The 23,583-nt window shown below is 39.5% G+C and overlaps 1 protein-coding gene across 4 annotated transcripts in view; it reads left to right on the top strand.

Moving 5' to 3' along the window:
- Nucleotides 1–2,795: 2,795 nt before the first annotated feature.
- CADPS (calcium dependent secretion activator) overlaps nt 2,796–23,583 on the top strand; it is a 436,212-nt gene continuing 415,424 nt past the window's right edge. For all 4 annotated transcript variants that reach the window (XM_058562346.1, XM_058562336.1, XM_058562329.1 and 1 more), the window contains exon 1: nt 2,796–3,748. In XM_058562346.1, the coding sequence (XP_058418329.1) occupies nt 3,305–3,748 (444 nt within the window). In that variant the 5' untranslated portion in view covers nt 2,796–3,304. The remainder of the gene's footprint in view (nt 3,749–23,583) is intronic.

Here is a 23,583-nt window from a genome sequence, read left to right as displayed (position 1 = left end):
TTTGCTTTTAGTGGGTGGGATTTAAAAATTCAATGTTAAAACTTCTACTCACGATATAGTCTCCAGATGGCTGACTAAAATTTATTCCATCACCTTGGGGTTATTCAAGTTTCCTACAAAGCAGAACTGGAGGTGGGGGCAAACAAGCAAGTACCTAAAATAGCTTGTTTGAGGATATAAATACTTACGTGTATCAGAACCTATGGTAGAATTGTACTCTTTAAAATAGGAATATGGATGTTAACAAAAGATAAACACATGTTAAGAGCCTGTGGATGTGTTCTGGGGTTATTTTCTTCCTTGTTCATCAAAATTTGCATCTAGGAAAGCCATAACTCCTGGTTAAGATGCCTAAGGAGTTCTGGTTGACATTTCTTATTTTCACCAGTAGCAAAGACTTATAATATCTCCAAGGATACTGGATTGACTTTTAGCTAAGGTAAAAGATGTCTTTGAGAGGATGTACATTTTAAAAGACAGAAATGCACACCATTTGAAAAAAATTATAAGTATTTCTAGGAAAATCTGCTTAAGTCTCTTTGATTGAACACTCATGGGCGGAATGAGAAGAGTGTAGGTTTACCTGAGCAATGTTATATTTAATACCCATCATAGGTTTATATGATTAACCAAAGGCAGATACTGATTTTATGTTTTAATGAGTATAACTGGGGAAAAAAACGCCACATAACTACAAAGGAATTTGTAAAAATACAAAACTAAACAAATCTTTATTATAGCGATTGAGAAATTCCAAATGGTTCTGAAGACAGAATTCACGGTCACTCTTCTACCAATGCCTAATGTGATAATACTTAAATGCCTAACCTTGCTTAGAGAAGAAATATTTAATTAGTAAATGGCCTTTATCTGGCCTTGAAGAGCACCTCCTCTGCAAACCACATGCTCCCTAGCTAATAATTCATTTCTTTGTGTCCTAAACATGATCTCCCCATTTGGCCAAATGGATTATTATTTCAGCTCTTTTTTTCCTCCTCGATTCACCCTTACCTATCCACACACCATCTCCACAACACTTATACCTTACTTGGTCCCTTGTCTTATCACTGTGGCTTTGCAAATCACTTTATCACTTACAATATCTTCCCTTTTCATCATCCATTCATATGATTCCTTCCTTTAAAATTTAACTCTCTTTGAGAAATATATGATTCTCTTCCATTCCCAACTGCTTCATTCAAGCCAGCTTTTAGGGGTTTACTAACTTGGATTTGTTGGTATGTTGCCTTGAAATAAGTGCTGTCAACCTTTTTCACGTGTATCTGTTGTATCTCCCAAAGGAGATTAGAGTCTTTAAGAGAATGTCTTCCAAAAATTCCATCCACCACAAGCACCTAGAACTTCATGTTCATTCCACTCACTCCACAAAAAGGTGCTGAAGGGCTGTTGATTAATTGACTGACTGGCCTACTGTATTTTCTGTTCCAGGGAAACGAGTACAACATAATTTGAACATCTTTTACTCCTTTAGAAGAATTAAAAAGTGAAGATTGCTAAATTGTAACAATTTTCACATTGCTGGATTATTTAAATTGATACAGAATGCATGATGGCCACAGAAGTTATGTCCTTCAGGTGAGTATGGTGGTGAAGTCAAATATAAGCCATACATATATTACTTAATTTAAGAAATCAAATAGGATTTTTGGAGTTAATGTGAAGTGAGATGTTGTTTTAAGTTCATTTTTAGCTCTCAAACAGATTAGCTAGAAAGCTTCACTTGAATACCAAAGCCTACAGTAAAACTCATGGTAAATTTGAAAATACCTAAAGACAGACGTGATGTAAACTTTAAATTCATGCTACACTTTTACAATAAATCCTACGAGTATCTATGGATAACTAGAGCATTAGAAAATAAATATAGGAGATAGGGTGGCGGGGAGGTGGAGAGAGGTCTCTAGATAGCCTAAGATCCAAGGGTGGCGGGGGTCGGTTTGTTTTCAATCCATCTGCGGGTCGCTGATTAGATTCAGCACGCTGGCCAGCTCCCCGGTCCGCCGGGTTTATTGGCCTAAGTGAAAAAAGCAGGGGAAAGGAAGGCACCATCTGCTGCTTTGAATTAATAGATAACCGAGGAGCAGAGATGAAGACAGTGCAACAGAGTCAACGCATTAGATGGTGATGCCGCTGAGTTCTTGGGGTGTCTTTGTCTGATCTGGAGGTCCCCCCTCCTCCACCCAGATCTCCCAGCGAGCCAGAATGGAGGAAGGGCTGAGCAATGAGAAACCCTTCTATTTCTCTGGTAGGCTTACCTCAGCAGAAAGTATTCCCAGTTCTTGGAATTGAAGAATGTTCATAATAGCTTTTGCGGAGGAGACAAGGGCGAGGGTTCTACTCAAATAGTTGAGCTGCATGGTCGATACATCAATCCGCTCAAAATTTGATTCACTTTTATTTTAATGAGAGTGGACGTATGTAAAGTAAATTGCTGGAATCAGAGTTTACACAGGTGGGATAAACACTCTGCCCAGCCCCACTGCCCCCACGCCCCAGGTGTGAAGAAACCTGGGGACAGGAGATACACTCTTGCTTTCCCGTACGGGATCTCGCCGACTTCCTCTTAGTGAGACCTCTAGATTTAGCGTCTCCAGACAGACAGTCCACTCTACGCTGACAAAAAGTCATCACTGGTTTGTCTATTTCTTCCTCCCCCAAGAACTTTTTGTCTGCGGGAGGAGGAGAGAGGTCCAGGCAGTGAGACCTGGGGATCAAGGAGGAAATTATCCACAAAAGGGAGGGGCTGATGGGGGTGGGAAGGCGTTCGGGTCAGTACCGAAGCTCTGAGACTTTGCGGAGGCTCCGCGCTCTCCCCCCTCCAGCCCTCTGCAGCCACCCTTTACGCCGCGGACACGGGAGAGTTAAGCCAATAAACACGTAAGCGCCGCTCCCTCCCCAATCGGCAAGATGCCTCTTCGGCTCTTGGCTGCATCGACAGCTTGCAACACTCGGCATCTTTTCTGGAGGCGCCTTCTTCAGCGGCTGCAGATGGCATCCGGCTGCGGGCTTGGGGCTCGCAACTGATTCTCCCCCTTGCCCACCTCGGGTCCACGGACACACCTCTCCCTGTCCCTCCTCCCCTCGCTCCTGGGTCTGAGCCCAGCTCCAGATCGCCAGGCGGAAGAAGCAGTCGCGGCGGCCGAGACTGAGCAGCAGCGCGCTCGCTCCCCGAATTCGGGAGAAGAGCCCATCCGGGAGAGCCGACTCCCAGCTGCCTCCGGCGCCCCCCACCTTTTGCACCCCAAGCCGGGGGCTCCAAGGACCCCCTTCCCCAAACGCCACCATGCTGGACCCTTCGTCCAGCGAAGAGGAATCGGATGAGATCGTGGAGGAGGAGAGTGGCAAGGAGGTGCTTGGCTCGGCCGCGTCCGGCGCGCGCCTGTCTCCCAGCCGCACCAGCGAAGGCTCGGGCGGCGGCGCCGGGCTCGGAGGCGGCGGCGGTGCTGGCGCCGGGGCCGGAGTGGGAGCCGGTGGTGGCGGGGCCAGCGGCGCGAGCGGCGGCGGCGGGGCCGGTGGTCTGCAGCCCAGCAGCCGCGCCGGTGGCGGCCGGCCCTCCAGCCCCAGCCCGTCGGTGGTGAGCGAAAAGGAGAAAGAAGAGTTGGAGCGGCTGCAGAAGGAGGAGGAGGAGAGGAAGAAGAGGCTGCAGCTCTATGTGTTCGTGATGCGCTGCATCGCCTACCCCTTCAACGCCAAGCAGCCCACCGACATGGCTCGCCGGCAGCAGAAGGTAGGTGCGCCTGCGAGGCCCAGGGAGCAGCGCCGGGACGCCGCCAGGCGGGCGGGGCGAACAATAGGAGCTGGCGGTGCAGCTGGCGAGGAGGAGGAGGAGACCGCGCCCTGGGGAAGGGGCTACGAGGCCCCCTCTCCGCGGCCAGGCCCGGCCCGGCCCAGCCCAGCCCAGCCCGGAGCGCGCCAGGAGCTACCTGGGACCGGCGAGGGGCCTGGAGCGCAGTGCCGCGTGCTGGAGCCTCCCTTCCCTGGAGCGCCGGGGAGCAAGGCGGGCAAGTCCCGCTTTGTGGCCCAGGAGGCTCAGGGAGTGACTTGCAGCCCACAGCGCCCAGAAAGGCCTTGCTCGTTTCCTGGGCTCCCAGCACTCTCCAGCGGCGGGCGGCTGCGCTCAGCTCCGGGCCCGCCCTCCTGGGCGTGCGCTCGGCGGGCGGGGGCACCCGGCAGGTGGGGGCGCCGATGTGGAGCGAGGAGAGCGCCTCCGAGCTGCGCTCAGGCTAGCCTGAGCAGAGAGCAACCCCAGGGGCAGGCGGAAGGAAGCAAGCCTGGAAGGCGAAGCTTCCAGTCACACTGCGAAGGGCACCCTCCTCCCCTGCCCAGGTCGGCTGATCACCGACTAGGGTTGCCCAGGGGTCCTCGGGCACCGCTTCCCTCTGGCCGGGGTTCCTTCCGATCTCCCTTCCCTTTCCTCACTGACCCCAGAGCAGGGGCACGCCCTCTGGTCCTGCCGGGGTCAGCCCCTCTACCTTCCTCCCTTTGACTCTCTTCTCTTCCCAAGGTGACTTCGCCGCCACCTTCTGGCTCTCCGAGGCCCTCCAAGCCCCGCCGCTGCAGGCTTGATAAAGTGCAGCTGCAAAAAGCCTCACAATTATAAACATCAAAAGCTTTTTGTGTCTGAGGCTGGGGCAAGGCTGAGGCGGCTCCGGGCTGCCTTTGATATGAAAAAAAAGCATCTATTTCTATCAGCTGTTCTCTAGCCAGAGAAAGGAGGGGGCGGTTACTAAAAGATGAGAGGCAGTGGTGGGGGTCCAGAAGAGAAGGGGTCAGGTACCCGTTGGAGTGAGTGAGTTAAGAAAGTCAGCCTTCTATTTTGTCTCTTTTAAATGAATCTGCAGCTCTTGGGCTCTCAGAAAAGCCAGTGAAGCCCCCAGAGGGGAGTGCGAGAAGCCAGCTCTAACCCCATCGAGGTGGGGTTTCTTAAAAGTGAATTTCTCCGTTGCTGTCATTTAAGACTGAATTATATGTTGCTGTAGTCGGGTGTTAGGTTTTCCTATATTTATCCACCCTTATCTTGAGTTAGCACAGATTTCTCTGTTTGTTTTGCTAATATGTGTACACACACCACCCAGCACTGGTGGTTTATTTCAGCTATCACAAGCCTGCCTATCAGTTTTATTAAAAATAAAACTCATTTCCTGGTTGAGAAGTAGCAGGTGGGCTACATACTCCACTCTCCACCTGGGTCAGTGGCCCCTTGCCTTTTCAACCTGTATATTGGACTACACAGAGCAAAAGCATCCTCAGAGCAGTAAGTTTTTTGGATACTCCTTTAAGGTTGGGTGTTGCGTCCACAGAATCTGATATTTCCAATTTCAGCTTGGAATTATGATAATTGTGTCTTTATGGCAGGGGAAATTCCATCTCCAAAATCTATCCTATTAACAGCACCAACCCAAGATGTCCTATTCCTTTGGCAATGAAAACTGTTGTGACTTAAAGAGAAAATAAAAAACAAACTTCCCTTTATCAGTCGAAGGCTCTAGAGCTGTGTCATTTAAGTGGATGCTTAAATCCAGCACTAGAATGGGTAAAGAAGTCTATTCTCGCAGAGACACCCTTCTTCTAAACAGAACCTTCAGCCACCAGGAAAGATCATTGCTAGGCTAAGTTTCTCTGATCCGATTGTATGTTTTACCTGAATCCATTGAAAGCTGTGGTTTTTGAGGAGTAAATGAGTTCTGTTTTTACACATGACCTTAACATCAGAGAGACTCCAGGACAGATTAATAACACTAGCATTTGGTCAAACTATTTTTAGTTATTGCTGCAAACTAGTGCTAAATACATATTCTGGCAAAGCTACCTCAGGGCTGTTGGCCAAACTGAGAAGCTGAATATCTTGCTCCTTACTACAAAAGAAAACAAGCTTTTCCATTGCTATATCTTTAAGTTTTTAGTGCCTTCCTGGAAAAGGGTGTTATGCTATTTTTCTCCAAGTAGAAAGCTTGGAACTTTATTATTTTTTTTTTAATGAGCAATCATTGGAAGTAACTAAGTTTGCATAATCATTGTGGTAAAATTTAAAGCCAACAAGTAAGATTGGTCAACTAAAATTAGTCTTGGAGAAATATAAACTAGTTGTAAATTCAACATGAGTCTGTAGTAGGACAGAAATGGATGAACTAGAAAAAGCTGGAGGAAAAATGATGTAGAGAAAGGGAATAGAGTGATATGGGGGGCAGAGAGAGAGAGGACTGCCCATGAAAAAAATTGCTGAATTGGGGAAAAGAAAATATCATATTGTCAGGTCAAATCATCGTGCTGTACACCTTAAACTTACACAATGTTATACGTCAATTGTATCTCAATAAAGCCAGGGGAAAAAAAAGAAAAGATCATGTTGTATAGAGTATAATAGACTTTATGAAACCAAATAGTCTATATCGTAACACTGGCTGCCATTTTTCAAGTCCCTACTATGTGCAAGGCACTTCACTTAGGTCATTTTTCAAAAATAGGCTTTATTTTTTAAGAAGAGTTTTAGATTTACCAAAAAATTGAGAAAATAGTACAGAGCTTCCATATGCCTCACACTCAGTTTTCCCCTATTATTAATATTTTACAATAGTGTGGTACATTGTGTTACAATTAAAGAACCAATATTGATACATTATTATTAACTAAAATCTGTAGTTCATTCAGATTTCCTTAGTTTTTACCTAAATTCCTTTTTCTGTTCTTAGATCATTTTAAATTCTCCTAATAACCCTGAGAATGTAGGAATTACCATCCTTGTTTTTAGAGGAGAAAACTGAGACTCAAAGTGGTTTTGTAATTTGCCTAAAGCACTAGTATATAGGTGAAAGAGTGGGAATTGAGGCATGGGGTATTCTGATTCCAAATCCTGTCTATTTAATATGCAACACTGGCCAGAAATATTCTAGAGTGGAAAACAGAATCCTAGCATCCTGACAATATGTCAGGTGTAATTCTTCACCCAGGGTTATTTCTATTTGAGTTAAGAAAGGCCTGCCCCTCTCCATTTGGGCACCTATCAAATAGTCAACATGAGCAAATGGACATTTAAGTACTAACCTTATAAAGAGTATGAAGGAGGGAGATGGGCTGGTAGCTGGTTAATCTGAACAGCAGACTGTTTTCAGTCTTTCTAAGTGGTTCAAGCTAAAAAAAAAAGTATTTTAAGAACAATTGGGAAGGAGCAGAGGGAGAAAGGGCTATTGCCGGATCATTCTGATAGTTAATTACTTTGTTTTCACTTTACTGGGAAAAGGAATGTCTGGGCTTTCCAATAATCCTTCCAGTTAAAAGAAGGAATTTTAAACAGACTAGGTGAAAACGTATTTTATCATTTATAGGTATATTTTTCTTGACTTACTGTGAATTTAAATATAATATGCTGGTAATGATAATTTATGATCAAAACAAAAACCTAGCCATCAGACTGTCACAATGTATGTTTCAGCAGCTGATAAATGACAATTTGGAAAACAGTTCTGTGCTTTTTTTTTTTTTTTTAATCTTCTTTTGTCAGAATGGTAGAGTGAATACCTACAAGTTGGCATGGAAAAGCTACACCATATGTTTCTAAATTATGTAGTAACGGTGATGGGTGGCTACCTCATGTGAACTACTACTTATAGATGTTACTAAGGGAATGTAAAAGCAGGCACTGTAAACAATTCTGTGTAATATTTAGATTGACATGACCAATTTTTTTAATTAGCTAGGAATTATTCATAATGTCTGGATTAAAATGCTCAAAATACATTATGTGTGCATATGTAGGTTTGTGTACCTGTGTGTCTGTTTGTATATGACAAGGGAAAGGGAGAATTCTAAAACTGTGTCTATTCTATATGAACTCCTGTTTCATTCAAGAGGACTTTATGACTAAACCAAATGTGTGGTAAATTCAGTCTACTCATTTCCATGTGATTCAGCTTATATCTTACCATGAAATTACGGTCAACGTTGAGTCACTGTTAGCTATAGAAATTTCATTTTTTATTCATTTATGTATTTGACTTTGTTAGTTGGTCATGACTCAAAAGCCCATACCTTTCATAAAATTTAAGACCTACCGCTAGTTAACTATATATATGTGTGAGTGTGTGTGTATTTTAAATCAATAAAAGTGATTCATCCATTCAGATATACTTTAAGGCATTTGGGTCAGCTCCACTATTCAAAATTCTTAAGAGTTGCTTTGTCAGTGCAATATGTGATTTGCATTTTAAAAAATAAAATATTCTAACCTTTTGAGAGAACTAAATGTCTATTAAACCAAGATTCCTTCAAAACGAATTATGTGTTTCTCTCTTCATCAGGGAAAGAATTGAATTCTTTAAATATTTTTTGGCATTTTCCCCTCAATCTCCTTAGTGCAATGAGCAGGAACTACTATGCACTGGTACCAGCAGAGACATCCTGAAGATGCAGAATACCAGAAAAGTAATAAGAGAGATTCTTGCCTCATTACACAACTTGGAATAGCCTTATGCTTCGCTAAAACTGGACTGAAGAACAAAGGAAATTAAATATTTCTTTCCTGAAGAATTGAACTGTGTAAAGTGGTAAAAGTCAAATGATTCAGAGATCTTGCCCCTGCAAAAGCAAAATTATTACACGATCGTAAGCTATCACATTGAAGTATAACCAGCATTTGTGATTTGGGGCCAGATGTCTATACAACTTAAGCTGGAATGATTAAGAGAGCTCTAGTAACTTAGTTCTAAGTTCTAAATAAATGACCAGTTACTCATTGCACCAAGCACTCTCCCATACTTGGTGGCAGAACCAGAAGATATCAGGAGAAGATATCTCCTGAATTGGGGAGCTTATGTTCTAGTTTGGAAGATAATACATAAACATGTCAAATAAGTTGAGAATAAGAAAGTGTTTAATTGTGAGATGCTGGTAACAAACACTAAAGTAGAAGAGGGGAAGAGAGGGTAGATATATAATGGTAGGGAAAATCTTCATGGAGGAAGTAGACTAGGGTGAGGTCTTAAAGAATTTACGTGATTTGTGTAAGCATAAGGAAGTTCTGGTACTCCAGTCTGGAGAAGAGCATGATGTAGCAGGAGTGTGGAAAGGAGTCATTGTTTGTAAGACACTATTAGTCCGAATCTTTTGCTTCCAAGTGACAGAAACCCAACTCAAGTGGCTAAATCAAAAGGAAAATAAGGGGGAAGGGAAAGATTTATTGGTGCATGTAATTGAAAAATCCAGTGCAGGGTGACTGCAGGCATGGCTGGATCTAGGAGTCCAAATGACTTCCTAGACAGAATGAAGAAAGCTGGTTGATGAGGAGAAAGGACATATATTGAAACCTGTGTTTGAGCTCATACTCTATCACTAATAAACCACTGATTGTAGACAAGTCATCTTCTGTCTCTGGGGTGATTTCTCATCTGTCCTAGGAAGAGAGGAATGGGGAAGCTTCAGATAATCTCTATTGTTTCCTCTCTATATAATAGCTGATATTTCGTTCAGGGCAATGAGGTTACTCATTATCAAGATTTGTAATTTCATTGAAACTTGTATTTGGTACACTTTTACATTACAAAATAAGTCATTGTCTTCAAAGAATCAGATGATTAGAGATGAAGTTAGAGTACACTTTGTCCAACTATCTAAATTTTCAAATGAGAAGATAAGATCTTAAAACATTACAAGTCTACAGACTACCCGAGAGATTGTAAACTGTGGCCTATGGGCTGAAACTCATCCACAAATGTATTTTGTTTTGTCTACAATGCATTTTTCAAATTTTTGAATTAGTTTGCAACATTTAAAACTATCAAGATATTTCACATAAAAAATTGTATTTCTGGCTTCTCCTATAATTGGAAGATGTAGCAAAGCTGCACCCAAATTTTTATGTCTGCAAAAAGCAATAGAAATAAGACTACCCAACCATCACTTAAATAATGGAATGTTAATCACTTTTAACTAAAATTATCCTTGTTCTAAGAGTAACACCATATATAGCTGGATGGTAGGACACAAGCTATCCGGTTCTTTCTAACACCATCTTTCCTTGCCATTGCTGCACAGATATTGATGGTCTGACCCTGGCCCCTGTAATGCATCCAAGAAAAGGATCTGGAATTTGGAACTCTGTGTTCCCTATCTCTGGCAACAATTTCCCGGTTAGGATCAGATTTATAGTTTCTGCAAAATTGGAGGGCTGATGACCTCGTTATTTTTTCATTTGTCAGTCCAAGCGTATGATAGAATTACTTCTCTGTTGTTGGCAGGTAAATAAAGGGGAATGAAGCCAGCCAGTGGTTTGAAGTCCGGTCATTGCTTTTGACATATGATGGACAGTAGTTAAGAGCATAGACTCTGAACTTGAATGCCTGGCTTTGCTTCCTGGCTGTACCCCTAACTGGTTCTGTGACTTTGGGCAACTTAACCTCTCTGTGACTCAGTTTACTCATCAATAAAATGGGTAATGGTATCTCCATCATTTGGTTCTTGTGAAAATTAAGTGAGATAATACAGTGAAGCTCTTCGAATAATGCCTGGCATGTGGTAAGTGCTATGTAAGTGTTAGTTCTTGTTATTGATAAATGAATATGTGTAATGTTTTCTTATTTTTATCTGTGCAAGGATTTAGCAAGTTAATTATATGTAATGTGCTGACAATAGCAAGTTTTATATTCATTATTGTTATTATCATCATGATCATTATCATTATTGACATGATAAGTGGACCTAGAAGGCAATGGTTACCATTATAGCATTGTCTATGGAATAGACGGGGTCAAGAATACAATACATGCCTCTTCCTCTTTTGTTGAGACACTTCACTAACTCTGCAGGCCACCAGTCTTTGATTCAAATCCCTGGTCAGTTTTGTGATCTGGTGGCTATGTGACCTTGGGCACATGGTCCAATCTCTTTAAGTCTTAGTTTCCTCATCTGTAAAATGGGGAAAAATAATTACAAGAAAAAAGCATGTTACTTGCTTTACAAGTCCTTAATAAGTGGTAAATGTTGAACAAATGTTGTCAGTAACGGTAATAATAGTATTCTTGCATTTTTGTCCACCGAATGCCCCCATGCTATTTCATACTAGGATACCTTTCCTCATGCTGTTCCTTATGTTAGAACATCTTTCTCCTCTTTCTTCACATGATTGGCTCTTGTTTTTCCTTAAATTAACTCAAGTGTTATCTCCTTCGAGAAATCTTACCCAAACCTCTATATTGGACTAAATTCTCCCATAACTCTCTAGTCTATTTCCACTTAACTCCTACACATTATGTTTAAATTACCTTTTCTGTGTGCCTCTCTGTCACTAGACTGTAGGAACCCCAAAGACAGGGATCACATTTTACTCCTCTTTGATTCCTCATCTCCTAAAACAATGCTTAGCACATAGTAGGTGCTTGTAAACATTGACTGTGGAAATTCCACACTGGTGCTTTATTTCCTAAGGAATTTCTAAGGAGAGGAAGTGACGGAGTTTTAAATACAGTCTCCTTCTGTTATGAAGACAACTTCTGTACCTTATAGAAGCTTCTTAGTGGAAAACATGAAGGATAAACCAATTACCAAATGGTTTCAAAATAATTTATGTTGCAGAAACACACCATCAATCACTTTACAACTTGGCTTGTTTATACCAACAACTGACAAATTTGTAGACCCATTATAGAGAAAAGTCTTCCTTTAAACACCATAAGCAATTATGAATTTTTTGCAATGGCTGAATCCCAGTTGAACTTGAATCACTGTAGTGCATGTTTAAGTAGCCAAACATTCAGTCAGAAGGAGTGAAGGTGAGAACTAAATCTCCATATTGGGTATATGTGCTTTAGTAACTTTTATTTGATTTAACTCTTTCTGAAAGAAAAACAAAAGAATGGGCAGTCAACAGCATTATAGTGAAAGTTAGGCGCTTTAAAATATTATCTGTCTCAATGTTGCCAAAGTTATATAATAGAATCTATAAGTTCTACGTATTTAGACATAAATAAATATGCTTCTTTTCTCTACTTTTATTCTCTTATGGGATTTTGGCACTACTTTCTCTCTTATTGTAAGTTATCTAAAGTCCTTTCTAGTGAAGTTAGGATATAAATAAATAACTAAAGTGCTATTGCATACTGGATGTGGTAATAAGAATACTATGGGTATGAAATATCTATAAAAAAGTAAAACTGCTTAGGTATGGATTTTTCTGATGCCTTTCACTAGTGGAAGGGAAAGTTACTTTTGCTAAGCCACTCCTTTCATTTTAACAAGCAGAGGAAACATTGAGAGGTTTGAAAAATAAATTGAATTATCAACCCCCAAGTGTTCCAAGTTTCCAGCTGCTATTCTAAAATTGAGAGATACGGAGTAAACTGATAATGTGGTGATGTCCTCTCAGTAGCCTATGGGAGGAAAATATCAACCTGTCACATGATATTCCTCAGGATCACTTCTGTGCTGTACCAAAGTTCTGAGACACTTTGAAGTTAACTTTTTTTTTATTCCTAAGTGTTGCAGAAGCACATGCTTAGTTACAAACCCTCCAGGAGCTGTAGCGCTTTCAAAAAGACAATGGGATTTTGGCAAACACGCAGAGTGGTACAGAGAACCCACTGTGCCACTTAAGAAAGCAAAAGAAAAACATTGAAAATTCTCGCAAATAATTATGCCTTCTGTTGCCCATGCAGAAAAACAGCCTTTTGGTGTGGATGGTAGGCATAGAGTTGTTTAAGCAAATGAGTTAAAATATATCTTGAACATCTACTTTGGCGATTTTTCTGACAAGTATAGCAACTGTTGTCTCGAAGGCAGTGTGTCATAACATACTGTGTTCAAAACATTTCATGGGGGCTCTTCCATATTCAATTTTTGTTTGTTATACATCGTCAGACAACATTGTTTTGAGCCACTTCTACATACAAGAAAGTCACTAAATCCTGTAGGCAAAATATGCAAAGACAATTTAGACAGCCTTCCTGATCTCTAAAAACCTATCAATCTGCTTGAGAAGTTGAGATGCACCAACATAAGAACATAACTTATAGCGTAACTTATAGACATGGTGATTGTCTGAATCTTAAATATTGACGTTTTTCAGGTCTCCATCCTTGGTTCTTGTTATGGGTTGGTGTGTCCCCCCAAAATCCATATGTCGAAGTCCTAGCCCCTAGTACCTCAGAATATGACCTTATTTGGAAATAAGGCCTTTGCAGATGTAATTAGTTAAAGATGAGGTTGTTAGAGTGTATCCTAATCCATTGTGACTAGTGTTCATATTGAAAGGGGAAATTTGGACACAGAGACAAGCACACAGGGAGAACACCATGTGAAGAGGAAGGCAGAGATTGGAGTGATGTGCAGGGAACACCAAAGATTGCCAGAAAACCACCGGAAGCTAGGGGAGAGGCATGGAATATATTCTTCCCTAAGGCCCTCAGAAGGAACCAACCCTACCAATATCTTGATCTCAAATTTCTAGCCTCCAGAACTGTAAAACAATAAATTTCTGTTGTTTAAGCCACCTAGTTTGTGGTACTTTGTTACGGCAGCCCTAGCAAACTAATATATCCCTCTTGTCATCTCTATACCATCTCTCAGCAACCTCACCACTAATGATGGCTTTAGCTAATAACATCTCTACACTTCCCATTCTCAAATCTTTATCTCCAGCATAGGCTTTTCACCATATCTCAAACCCATACATTTAGTCATTTACATCAGTGCTGCTGGAGGTGTGGTCTCAGACCCATGCAAGTCAGTGAACACTTTGTCATGGGTCTACAGTGACATAAGGAACTTGCACTAGTGTGTAAATCAACTCACTACTTTCTTCAAGAAAGTCTTGCTACAAAAAATTGTCAGCTGAATTGAACAGCTTAGTGCTGAAGTTGGTGTAATTTCCAGTACTCGCACTTTATCTTGGTGAAGACCAATAACATGCAGTTCACAGACGGCACAGGTCTACAGACTACACTTGAAGAGCATTGACCTCCATGACATGTCCTCTAGGATGTCCTTGGACCACTCAACAGTAGAATTTCTCACCAAGACTCTTTTCCCCTCTATTTTCTAACTCAGTGAAGACAGATTTATTTTCTTACAGTTCTGGTGCTACTATATAACCAGGCAGAAGTGCACAACTCAACTTCAGACCTTTACAGTTGTTTGTCCTCACCACCAAGGGATGCACACATCCTGTCGATATTCCTGCTGAGAAAATTTTCGTCTCTTTCTCCTCCACTTCATCTTCCTCACTGGTGCTCAGCTTTGGGCCCTCATGATTGGTTGCATGGACTTTTGCAATAACCTTCTGTTTTCTCTGCCTCCTTTCTTGCCCACATTCCATCCAGCTTCCAGAGCAATCACTCTGAAGCACAAATCCAATCATGACCTTTCCCTGATCAGAATTCTTTAGCTTGCTGTTGTCTACACAGGATAAACTCTAAACTCATTTGCATGGCATAACTTTGCATGGCATAAATGGATCCTCTCTCCGTATCCAACCTCAACTCCTGCAATTCTGCATACACCCTCAGTTTCAGCCCATTAAATCACTTAACATCCCTGCACTGTTGGTAGCTCTTTTGTGCCTCAGTGTCTTTGCACGTGCTAATGCTATTCCTCCTGCTTAAAAAGTGCCCCCCCCATGCCTTCCATCACTCTCCTGGGTAGACAGTGGCACCCAGTCATTATAAAGAACAGGAATAAATAATGACCACTGGATGATTACTCTATGTAGAGTATAGGATATTACTCTATACATTTATAAGCCTTATCTCATTAAATTCTTATAGTAACTCTATAAGATAGGTACTAACCATCTCAACCCTACAGATGAGGAAACCAAGAGGCAAAGCAGTTAAGCAGCTTGTCTTAGGTCACACATTTAATAAGTGGTAGAGCTCAGTCAGGGCCCAGGTGGTCTGACACTGGCGTGCACTCTTAACCATGTGCTATATTAACTATGTTGGAGCATTGAGCGCACCTTACTTCAATTATACCTGTTTCTTTCTCCTGACTCTACAGAGATGATTTCATTTAGTATCCCCTGGTGTCTGATAGATAGTGTATAGATCTAATAGGTGCTCAGTAAATAGTTGATGCATGAATTCATGATTGTTGTATTCTTGATTGTTTAGAAAACAGTAATAAATATTCCTTACCATTTATAGCATGTTCACTGAGATGATCTCATTTCTTCTTTAGAACAAACTTTTTGAGTAGGTGGGGCATGTATTCTAAATCCCTGTTTTGTGGTAGGCAAAAGTGAGGTCCAGAGAGGTCCCACTGGCTGGACAGAACTATAGAACACCAACCTGGTCCTCCTGAATGCATCTAGGGCTCTCCCTGCTGCGCTGCCAGTCTTGGGTTCACACTAAAAATGGCCAAGGCCATTGAAGACTTTTGAAGATCATAGTGACTCACACTTTTAGAAGGTCCACCCACCTGATAGCAAACATATTAAAATGTACCTCACATTTCACATTCATTTATCTTTATTATTATTAAAACACTGGAAAGGATTTTTTTCACTCTTTCTTTTAAAATTATTTGTCTGTATAACTTGGTTAATAAGTGACTATGATTTCTCAGGAATCATGGTGCATTCACAGGAATCCTTGCCAACTGAAAAAACTAACTTCACCAATTTTCAATTGTAGCAATATTTTCTGAATATTAAATTTAGCAATTAATGAAGCTGACATATGTTTGGAAGTCATTTCACTGAACATATATTAATTTTGATTTTCCACTTTTAGTTTTACATTTTGGAGACAATACATTTTATTTAAGATCTTTGACTTTTTTTAGGCCCCTGCAAAGTTTCAAGACTCTGGTTACCATGATTCTGTTGCTTAACAGATAAAATAGCCTTTGACCAGGCTTGATAGAAAAAGTGGCGTTTGAATTAAACCTCAAGCTGACTGAGAAGATCAAAGGATAGGGATGTGACATATTTTGGGGGGAAGGAAAGATGCTTTCAAGTATTCAGAAATAAGGTAATGCAAAACGAGTTTGAGGACCTCTGAACAAATATGATTGTATAAGATCCCAATATTGGAGATAAAAGAAATGAGAACAAAGGTTTGTTCGTGATTGTGGATTCTCTTCAACACCAGCGTAAAGGGGTTGGGCTGGGGTGAGGACGACTGTATTTTGTAGGCAATGGAGAACCACTGCAGAATTCTGAGCAGGGCAGTGATATGAACAATGCAGCATTTTAAGAAGATTCATCTAAGTGAAGTGTGTGGAAAGCATGGAAAAGGGAGAAAGGAGGAGTGTAAATGTCTTCACACTGTGAAAAAGTTCATGAATTAGCCTTGAACGTTTCATCCAGCACAAATTATCTTTATAGTTTTGTGGGGAAATTTGTAGAAAATGTCAGAAAATTAATGCCTATATATAGAAGTGTCTTGAATCACTAGTTCAAAGGCATTTCATTAGAACAATTGTTGATCCTTGTGTTCATTTTATTAGAGTAATTTTTTTTTTTATAATTTTATTTATTTATTTTCCCCCCAAAGCCCCCGTAGATAGTTGTATGTCATAGCTGCACATCCCTCTAGTTGCTGCATGTGGGACGCGGCCTCAGCATGGCGGGAGAAGCGGTGCGTCGGTGCGCGCCAGAGATCCGAACCCGGACCGCCAGCATCGGAGTGCGCGCATTTAACCGCTAAGCCACGGGGCCGGCCCATATTAGAGTAATTTTTATGTATTTGTCATAATGTGTGGGGTATGAGTGTCCATTTCTCTTCTTACAAATTTTAAAGATGTGAAGCAAGATGCCTGCCCTTTAAAGTATATTTAATTTCAGTGACCAATATTCTGATATCCTGCGCAGATGCAGACTCTCCTGCATAATGTCGTGGAGAACATAATGACTCTTGGACAAAAATCGTAGAGCTGGACCTCGTGTAATTTCAGAAAATGTACGTGTGATTCCATTTCAGTTCCAGCTGACCTACAGGATTCAAATGGAGCTTAATCTGGCCCCAAGAGGGCATGAGCCCCACAATAAGCCCAGGTTTATATCAAGCCCACAGGAGGACAGAGGAGGGGGCTTAGCTTGTGGTGTAGGTATGGGATCGGGAGAGAAAATTTCTGAATGCCCAACCAGACTAGAAGAGAGTCTTGGATTTGTCTCTACTACCATATGATTCCATCCCCAAAACTGACCTAGGTTTGCATAGGCATCTGGGGGATAGGATACATTCATACTCCCTGCCCTTCCTCACTCCTCAAGTGGAAAGATTCTGATCTTAGTGGTAAGATTCCAGAAAAGTTATTGGGCCACACTTATTAGTGGTCAGAGCTACTTATGTTAAAAGGGAAGCATAACATTCCCGATAGTTTCTCTCTTCTTGCACATTCTTGGGTACCATCATCTTTTCTATTTTTCACCTGTTAATCCCTATTTGGTAAGATTTGGATGTGGACATAGGGATAGTTAAAGATTATATGTTCCAACCCAGTCTTCCAAAGTTCTAATAATAGAGAGGGTTTTTATTTTCCATTTGTCATTGTTATCTGTGTGTGTAGTTTTCCTGAGAAGATAGATGACTTTAGTCTAAGATAAGATTCAGGTGTTCCTGGGTCACCATGTCATTACACCATCTCAAGGGCTTCAGAACACCACATTAATTACCAAAGGGTCACAGCCAGCTTCCTGGAGGAGGTTGCTTTGCCGCTGAGGAATAGGTAGAATTTGAACACTGGGAGGCAGGAGTGTAGGTATTCTAGTGACAGCATGAGCAAAGACACAGAAGCCACAAAATGCTAGAACAAAGAGCACATACAAGTTGTAAGATTGGAAAGGTAGGTTGGGACTAGGTAGTGTCAACATTGAATACTACTAGACTTTATCAGTTATCCTTTATTTGGTAGGCAGTCAGGAACCTTTGAAAATGACCTGTACCCCTGAGTAGCTCCAATGGAAATACCACTGAACCGAGGCATAGGGCCTATCACAGATAATGCAGACATCTGGATGAATGCCAAATGGGGGGTGATTGGCCTTGACCTTGTCTTGAAGTGATATGTTTTCCCATAAGGTACTTGAGGTTTCAAAATTTCCAAAAAATATTGTCAACGCAAGCAGAATGTCTTATTTGCAAAGGACATGATTTGCTCCAGCATTTTTCCATGGCCAGGTTAGAAACAACTTCCTATGAGCTTTGACAACAGCCCCACATCATTTGCCAGACTTCCTGTTTGCCTGGCAATGGAGAAAAGAAAAGGATTTCTCTCTACTGTCTACTTTCCACAGGCAGCCTATGTACCACTGTGTATTATGATTCAGCATTATAGACCTTCCAAGCGAACAGACACTGGTTAAGATTTGTACTCATTTTAATTAATCAGAAACACATTCCCTTCCCCCCACCCCCAAAGAAGCAGTTCTAAACAATTGTGGATCTGCTGTTTAATCTAAAGAGCTTTTCATATTCCTTCCATTTCTATTTGCTGAGGGCTTAAAGCTGTCTTTTAGTCAATATTCAATTAGGATTTGAGTCAGAAGGCCATATTGAGATCTTACAGCAGGGCAAAACATAGTCACTTGCTCTTGCCTCTATTTGCCTTGTGCAGAAAACAATCCATCACTTTTCACTAAAAAAATGTAGGTCTGCTGCAGCATAAGTTCAATATGATGCCAAATTAAGTGTCTGTTTGCTTCCTTATGACCTGGCAGGAAATGACAGTGTTAGAAAAGAATTATCAGAAAGAAAACCAAACTCAACATTATACATATTGTATATGCCAAAATTTAGGGAGATTTATGATCTAGAACATTTCCCTCGTCTCCATTCACGGTAAGAATTCTGTGCGTTTCTGTTTTGTGTTCTCATCCAAATGCTTTTATATAAGCCTTTCTCTAATCACTATCCTTTGGCATATTCTTTTGTTTCCAGCACAATCTATTACTCAATATTACCTTTGTCATGGAGCTGTGGTTTTAGAACAGAAGCAATTCACTCCTAGGATTAAAAAAAAAAAAATCCTAACAAAGATTTTCTACAAATGTGATAGCAACAAAGATATTTGGAGAATGCAGTAATTAGTTTTGATTTTATTTATACCAAATTTACCTGCCTACTTGAAATGTCAAATCTTTGGGGACAACAGCAATATAAGACACTTTTGTTAAGTTAGATGAACATTTACACCTGTTCCATAACCCTAAAGTCATGTAAGCAACACACATCATTAAAGTGATGTAGGTAATCCCCCAAATTACCCGATGAATATAATCAATATGACCAGCCAATTGAGATGATTCAGATGAAACTTTCAATTGTACCTTATAAAGATAAAAAAATCTGTATGTCCTATTTTAGTGGACACTATTAGTTACCTACCGGTTATTCATGCCCGAATTTCAAACAGAATTATGTTTTTTTCAGGTAGTTAGTTTTCCTCTTCCCCAACTTCAGAAATAGATGCAGATTTGTCCAAGCCAATCAGCACATGGCACTGTACTGGAAATATAATTGGTTCATGAGTGACCACATGACCTAAGTTGATCCAATCAGACTGATGGGAAGAACTTGAATTCTATGCTTGGGAGAAAAATTTTGCTCCTCTTCTGATGGACATACCAAGGAAGCATGTGCTGTTGATGCTACTGGCAGCTACCTTTGAACCATGAGGAGACCCAATTTAGGCTGAAGTGAAAACTGAAGATAGTGAAGTAGTTGAGATATGGAAATAACTTGAGTTTCTGATGTCAGTAATGGGCCACAACATTAAGCCAGATCTGGAGCCCACCTTTCATCTGGACTTCCAATAATGTAGTAAATTCTCTTGTTGTGTAAATAATTTTGAGTTGGAGTTTTCCTAGTCAAAACTAGTCTACCCCGTGTTGTATTTCTCTTCAAAACAGGAATTCTGGGACTTGAATTTTCAGGACTTAACTCTTTAATTTATTTTGCATATTTAGGTTCAGACATAGGTAGAAATCTAATCCTATTTACCATGTAAGAAGCAAAATGAGAATTATTTCCTTCTAACTCTGTGTAATTTGGCCAAAACTAAAGTTTGTTGATTAGATATAAATCATGTCTTATCACAAGGTTAGCTTTTATTATGACTAAAAAGATAAATATGTGAATTCAATAAAATAGTCTTCCTCACTCTGAGTTGACTATTTTCCATATTTTTCTGTAAACAAAAATAAAACATGTTTATTACAGAAAAGTCAAATAATATGGAAATATATGAAGTAGAATTAAAAGTAATCCCCTAACTCCTCTACTCAAAGACATCCACTCTACACATAAAATATATTTGTATTATCTACACGGGCATATATATAGAGAGAGATCAAGATTGCATATACTTTATATAAAAGTAATAATTCTATGTATAATGTTTTCAACCTGCTTTTTTGCATGACAGTATATAAAGGAAATCTTTCCATGTCAGTAAATATAAAAATATGTCTCCTCCTAAATGGCTTGTAGCAATCCAGTTTATGAATGCGCCATAATTTATTCAACCAGTAGTCTATTAATTTCTGTTTCTTACTACTACATGCATTCTACAGTATCTTTGTGTACCTATCTTTCTACACTTCTCCAAATGTGTATGCCCTTCATATAAAGAGTATGTTCATTTAAAATTTTATTACCGATTTCCAAAGCATCTATAAATATTTACACTCCCACAAGTGGGGTGTGAGCATTTCTAATTCCCCAGGTTAAAACTAGACATCAATTTTTTTTCAGCTTTGCCAACCTGATGGGTGATTTTAAAAATTCTGTATCGGTATTTCCTTTTTACATGTTTATTGCCTCTTTCTATTTCTTCTTTTACAAATTCCCTGTTACATCTCATCATTTTCCTGTTTATTATTTGTTTTTAAGAGCTCTTTCTATTTTAATGTATTAACACTTTGTCATGTGTGTGCAATTTATTTTTGTCATTTGTTGTTGGACCTTGTATTTGTTATGTTGCTGGCCTATTTATGTTTAGCTGAACAGAATTTTTTAATGTAGTGAAATCTGTCCACTTTCCTCCTTTATGGTTTCTAGGTTTCATGTAATGAAATAGCTTTTCCACCCAAAGATTATAAAACTGTTCATACATATTTTTTTGTATTACTTTTATGGTTTCATTTTTTACCTTTATATTTTTGATTCATCTGAAATTTATAATAGTGTAATGAATGAAGTATGAAACCAACTTACTTTTCTTTTCAAACTAGCCAGTTGTCTCAACATCATAGATTAATTTTTTGCTCTTTAGTTATGTTAAATGGTTATCAAATACACTAAATTCTTCTTTTAATTGAGGTATAATTGACATATAACATTATATTAGTTTCAGGCATACAACATAATGATTCGATATTTGTATGCATTGCAAAATGATTGCCACAATAAGTCTAGTTAACATCTGTCACCATACATAGTTAAAAAAATTTTTTTCTGGTGATGAACTTTTAAGATCCACTCTCTTAGCAACTTTCAAATATGTGATATGGTATTATTAACCATAGTCACAATGCTGTACATTACATCCCCATGACTTACTTATTTTATAACTCGAAATTTGTACCTTTTGACCCCCTTCATCCATTTTTACCATTCCTCACCCCCTGCCTCTGGCAACCATCAATCTGTTCTCTGTATCTATGAGCTTGCTTTTATTCTTTTTTTGTTTAGATTCCACATATAAGTGAGATCAAACAGTATTTGTTTTTCTCTGTCTGACATTTCATTTAGCATAATGCCCTCAATGTCTAACCATGTTGTCACAAATGGCAAGATTTGATTCTTTTTTATGGCTGAATAATATTCTATTGCATTTATATACCACATTTTTTTATCCATTCATCCAGTGATGGACACTTAGGTTGTTACGATATCTTGGCTATTGTAAATAATGCTGCAGTGAACATAGTGTGCATATATTTTTTCTAGTTAGTATTTTCATTTTCTTCAGATAAATACCCAGAAGTGGAATTGCTGGATCATATGGTAGTCCTATTTTTAATTTTTTGAGGAACCTCCATACTGTTTTTTATAGTGGTTGCATCAATTTACATTCCCACCAAGAGTGTACAAGGGTTCCCTTTTTTTCTCCATATCCTTGCCAACACTTGTTTTTTCATGTCTTTAATAATAGTCATTCTAACAGGTGTGAGGTGATATCTCATTGTGGTTTTGATTTTGCATTTCCCTGATGATTAATGATGTTGAGCATCTTTTTATATGCCTGTTGGCCATCTGTGTGTCTTCCCTGGAAAAATATCTATTCAGATCTTCTGCCCGTTTTTTAATTGGATTGGTTGTTTTTCTATTGAGTTGTCTTAGTTCTTTATATATTTTGGATATTAACCCCTTATCAGATATATGATTTGCAAATATTTTCTCCTGTTCTGTAGGCTGCCTTTTCCTTTTATCATTAACGAGTGTCCTCCCTCAGAAAGGTGTGATTAGAAGGTTAAAATTATACTCTTTATAGTAGAGACTCTAGAATAAAATTCCCTGCACCAAAAAAGATGAGTCTTCCTGCCACCAGATACATTGATTATTTGCTATGACCTTCACAGGACAAAACTATAAAAGCAACTTACGGAGAGAAACTTATTAACAAAGAGATTAGTAATTTGATTCTATCAATTCCAACCACATAGATCCTATCTCTCAGTTTACATAATTAAAGAAGTGTCGAAATTGTGGGTTGGAATTATTGACAAGCAAGTCACTTTTAAAACTTTCTAAGCTGAGATTTCTGTATTTTAGTTCATTCCAAATAAACTTTTTTTTTTTTTTTTTTTTTTTAGCAAACGGCCTTGCAAATGTTGAGATGCGTGCCAGTGGAGCAGCAGTAGGTTTAGCATAAAATGACACCAAGAAGAAAGAATTCAATCTCTCCTTTTACTTATGTTGTCATATATATTTTAGATGCTCTCTCACAACATATCACTATATTCTTGACTGTAGGCCATAAATACTGAAAACAATGTGATTGAGTATGATGGAATCCATTCTGACTTGACCTGGTAGAATTATATTTTATTTTCTGGAGGTTCATTGTTTTTTTTAGTTTGTCTACAGAAAAAGGTGATAAAAGTGGCAGTGATCACAGTGGTGTTTTCCCATTTTTCTTCTTTTCAATTAGGAATTTAGTTCCTTCCCTTTGTGCAAAATTAATATGTCAAGTACAAGATAAAGCATTTGAACCACTGCTTAGGTAGGCTTCCTAGGGCTTGCAGCTCATTTGCATATCATTGGAGAATTGAGAAAAAGATGCCAGAGGCTATTATCACTCCAATATCTTTTAAACATTTTTTTAAATAAAAGAACAATTGAATATTGAAACTATCACTAATATAGCTCTGATCTGAGTTATTTTAAGTTTGTAGTTATTTATTTATTCATTCAATGCTACATAGACATGTGGGTAAGTAACTAAAATAGATGAGAGAGAGAAAGGGAAGAGGAAGGGGAAGAGGAGGAAACATTGGTAGATTAAAAGAAATTTAAGAGATATATCAACCAATTATATCAAATACTTCAGGGCAGCAGGGGTTAAATGGAGTTTGGAATTTAAATTCTCACGACCCACTAGATAATTATGATTTAATAACGGCCATGAAAACCA

This window comes from Diceros bicornis, chromosome 2, assembly GCF_020826845.1.
Source record: "Diceros bicornis minor isolate mBicDic1 chromosome 2, mDicBic1.mat.cur, whole genome shotgun sequence".
Classification (NCBI taxonomy): domain Eukaryota; kingdom Metazoa; phylum Chordata; class Mammalia; order Perissodactyla; family Rhinocerotidae; genus Diceros; species Diceros bicornis.
Note: the sequence above shows the minus strand (reverse complement) of the source record. Positions and strands in the feature narration are given on the sequence as shown.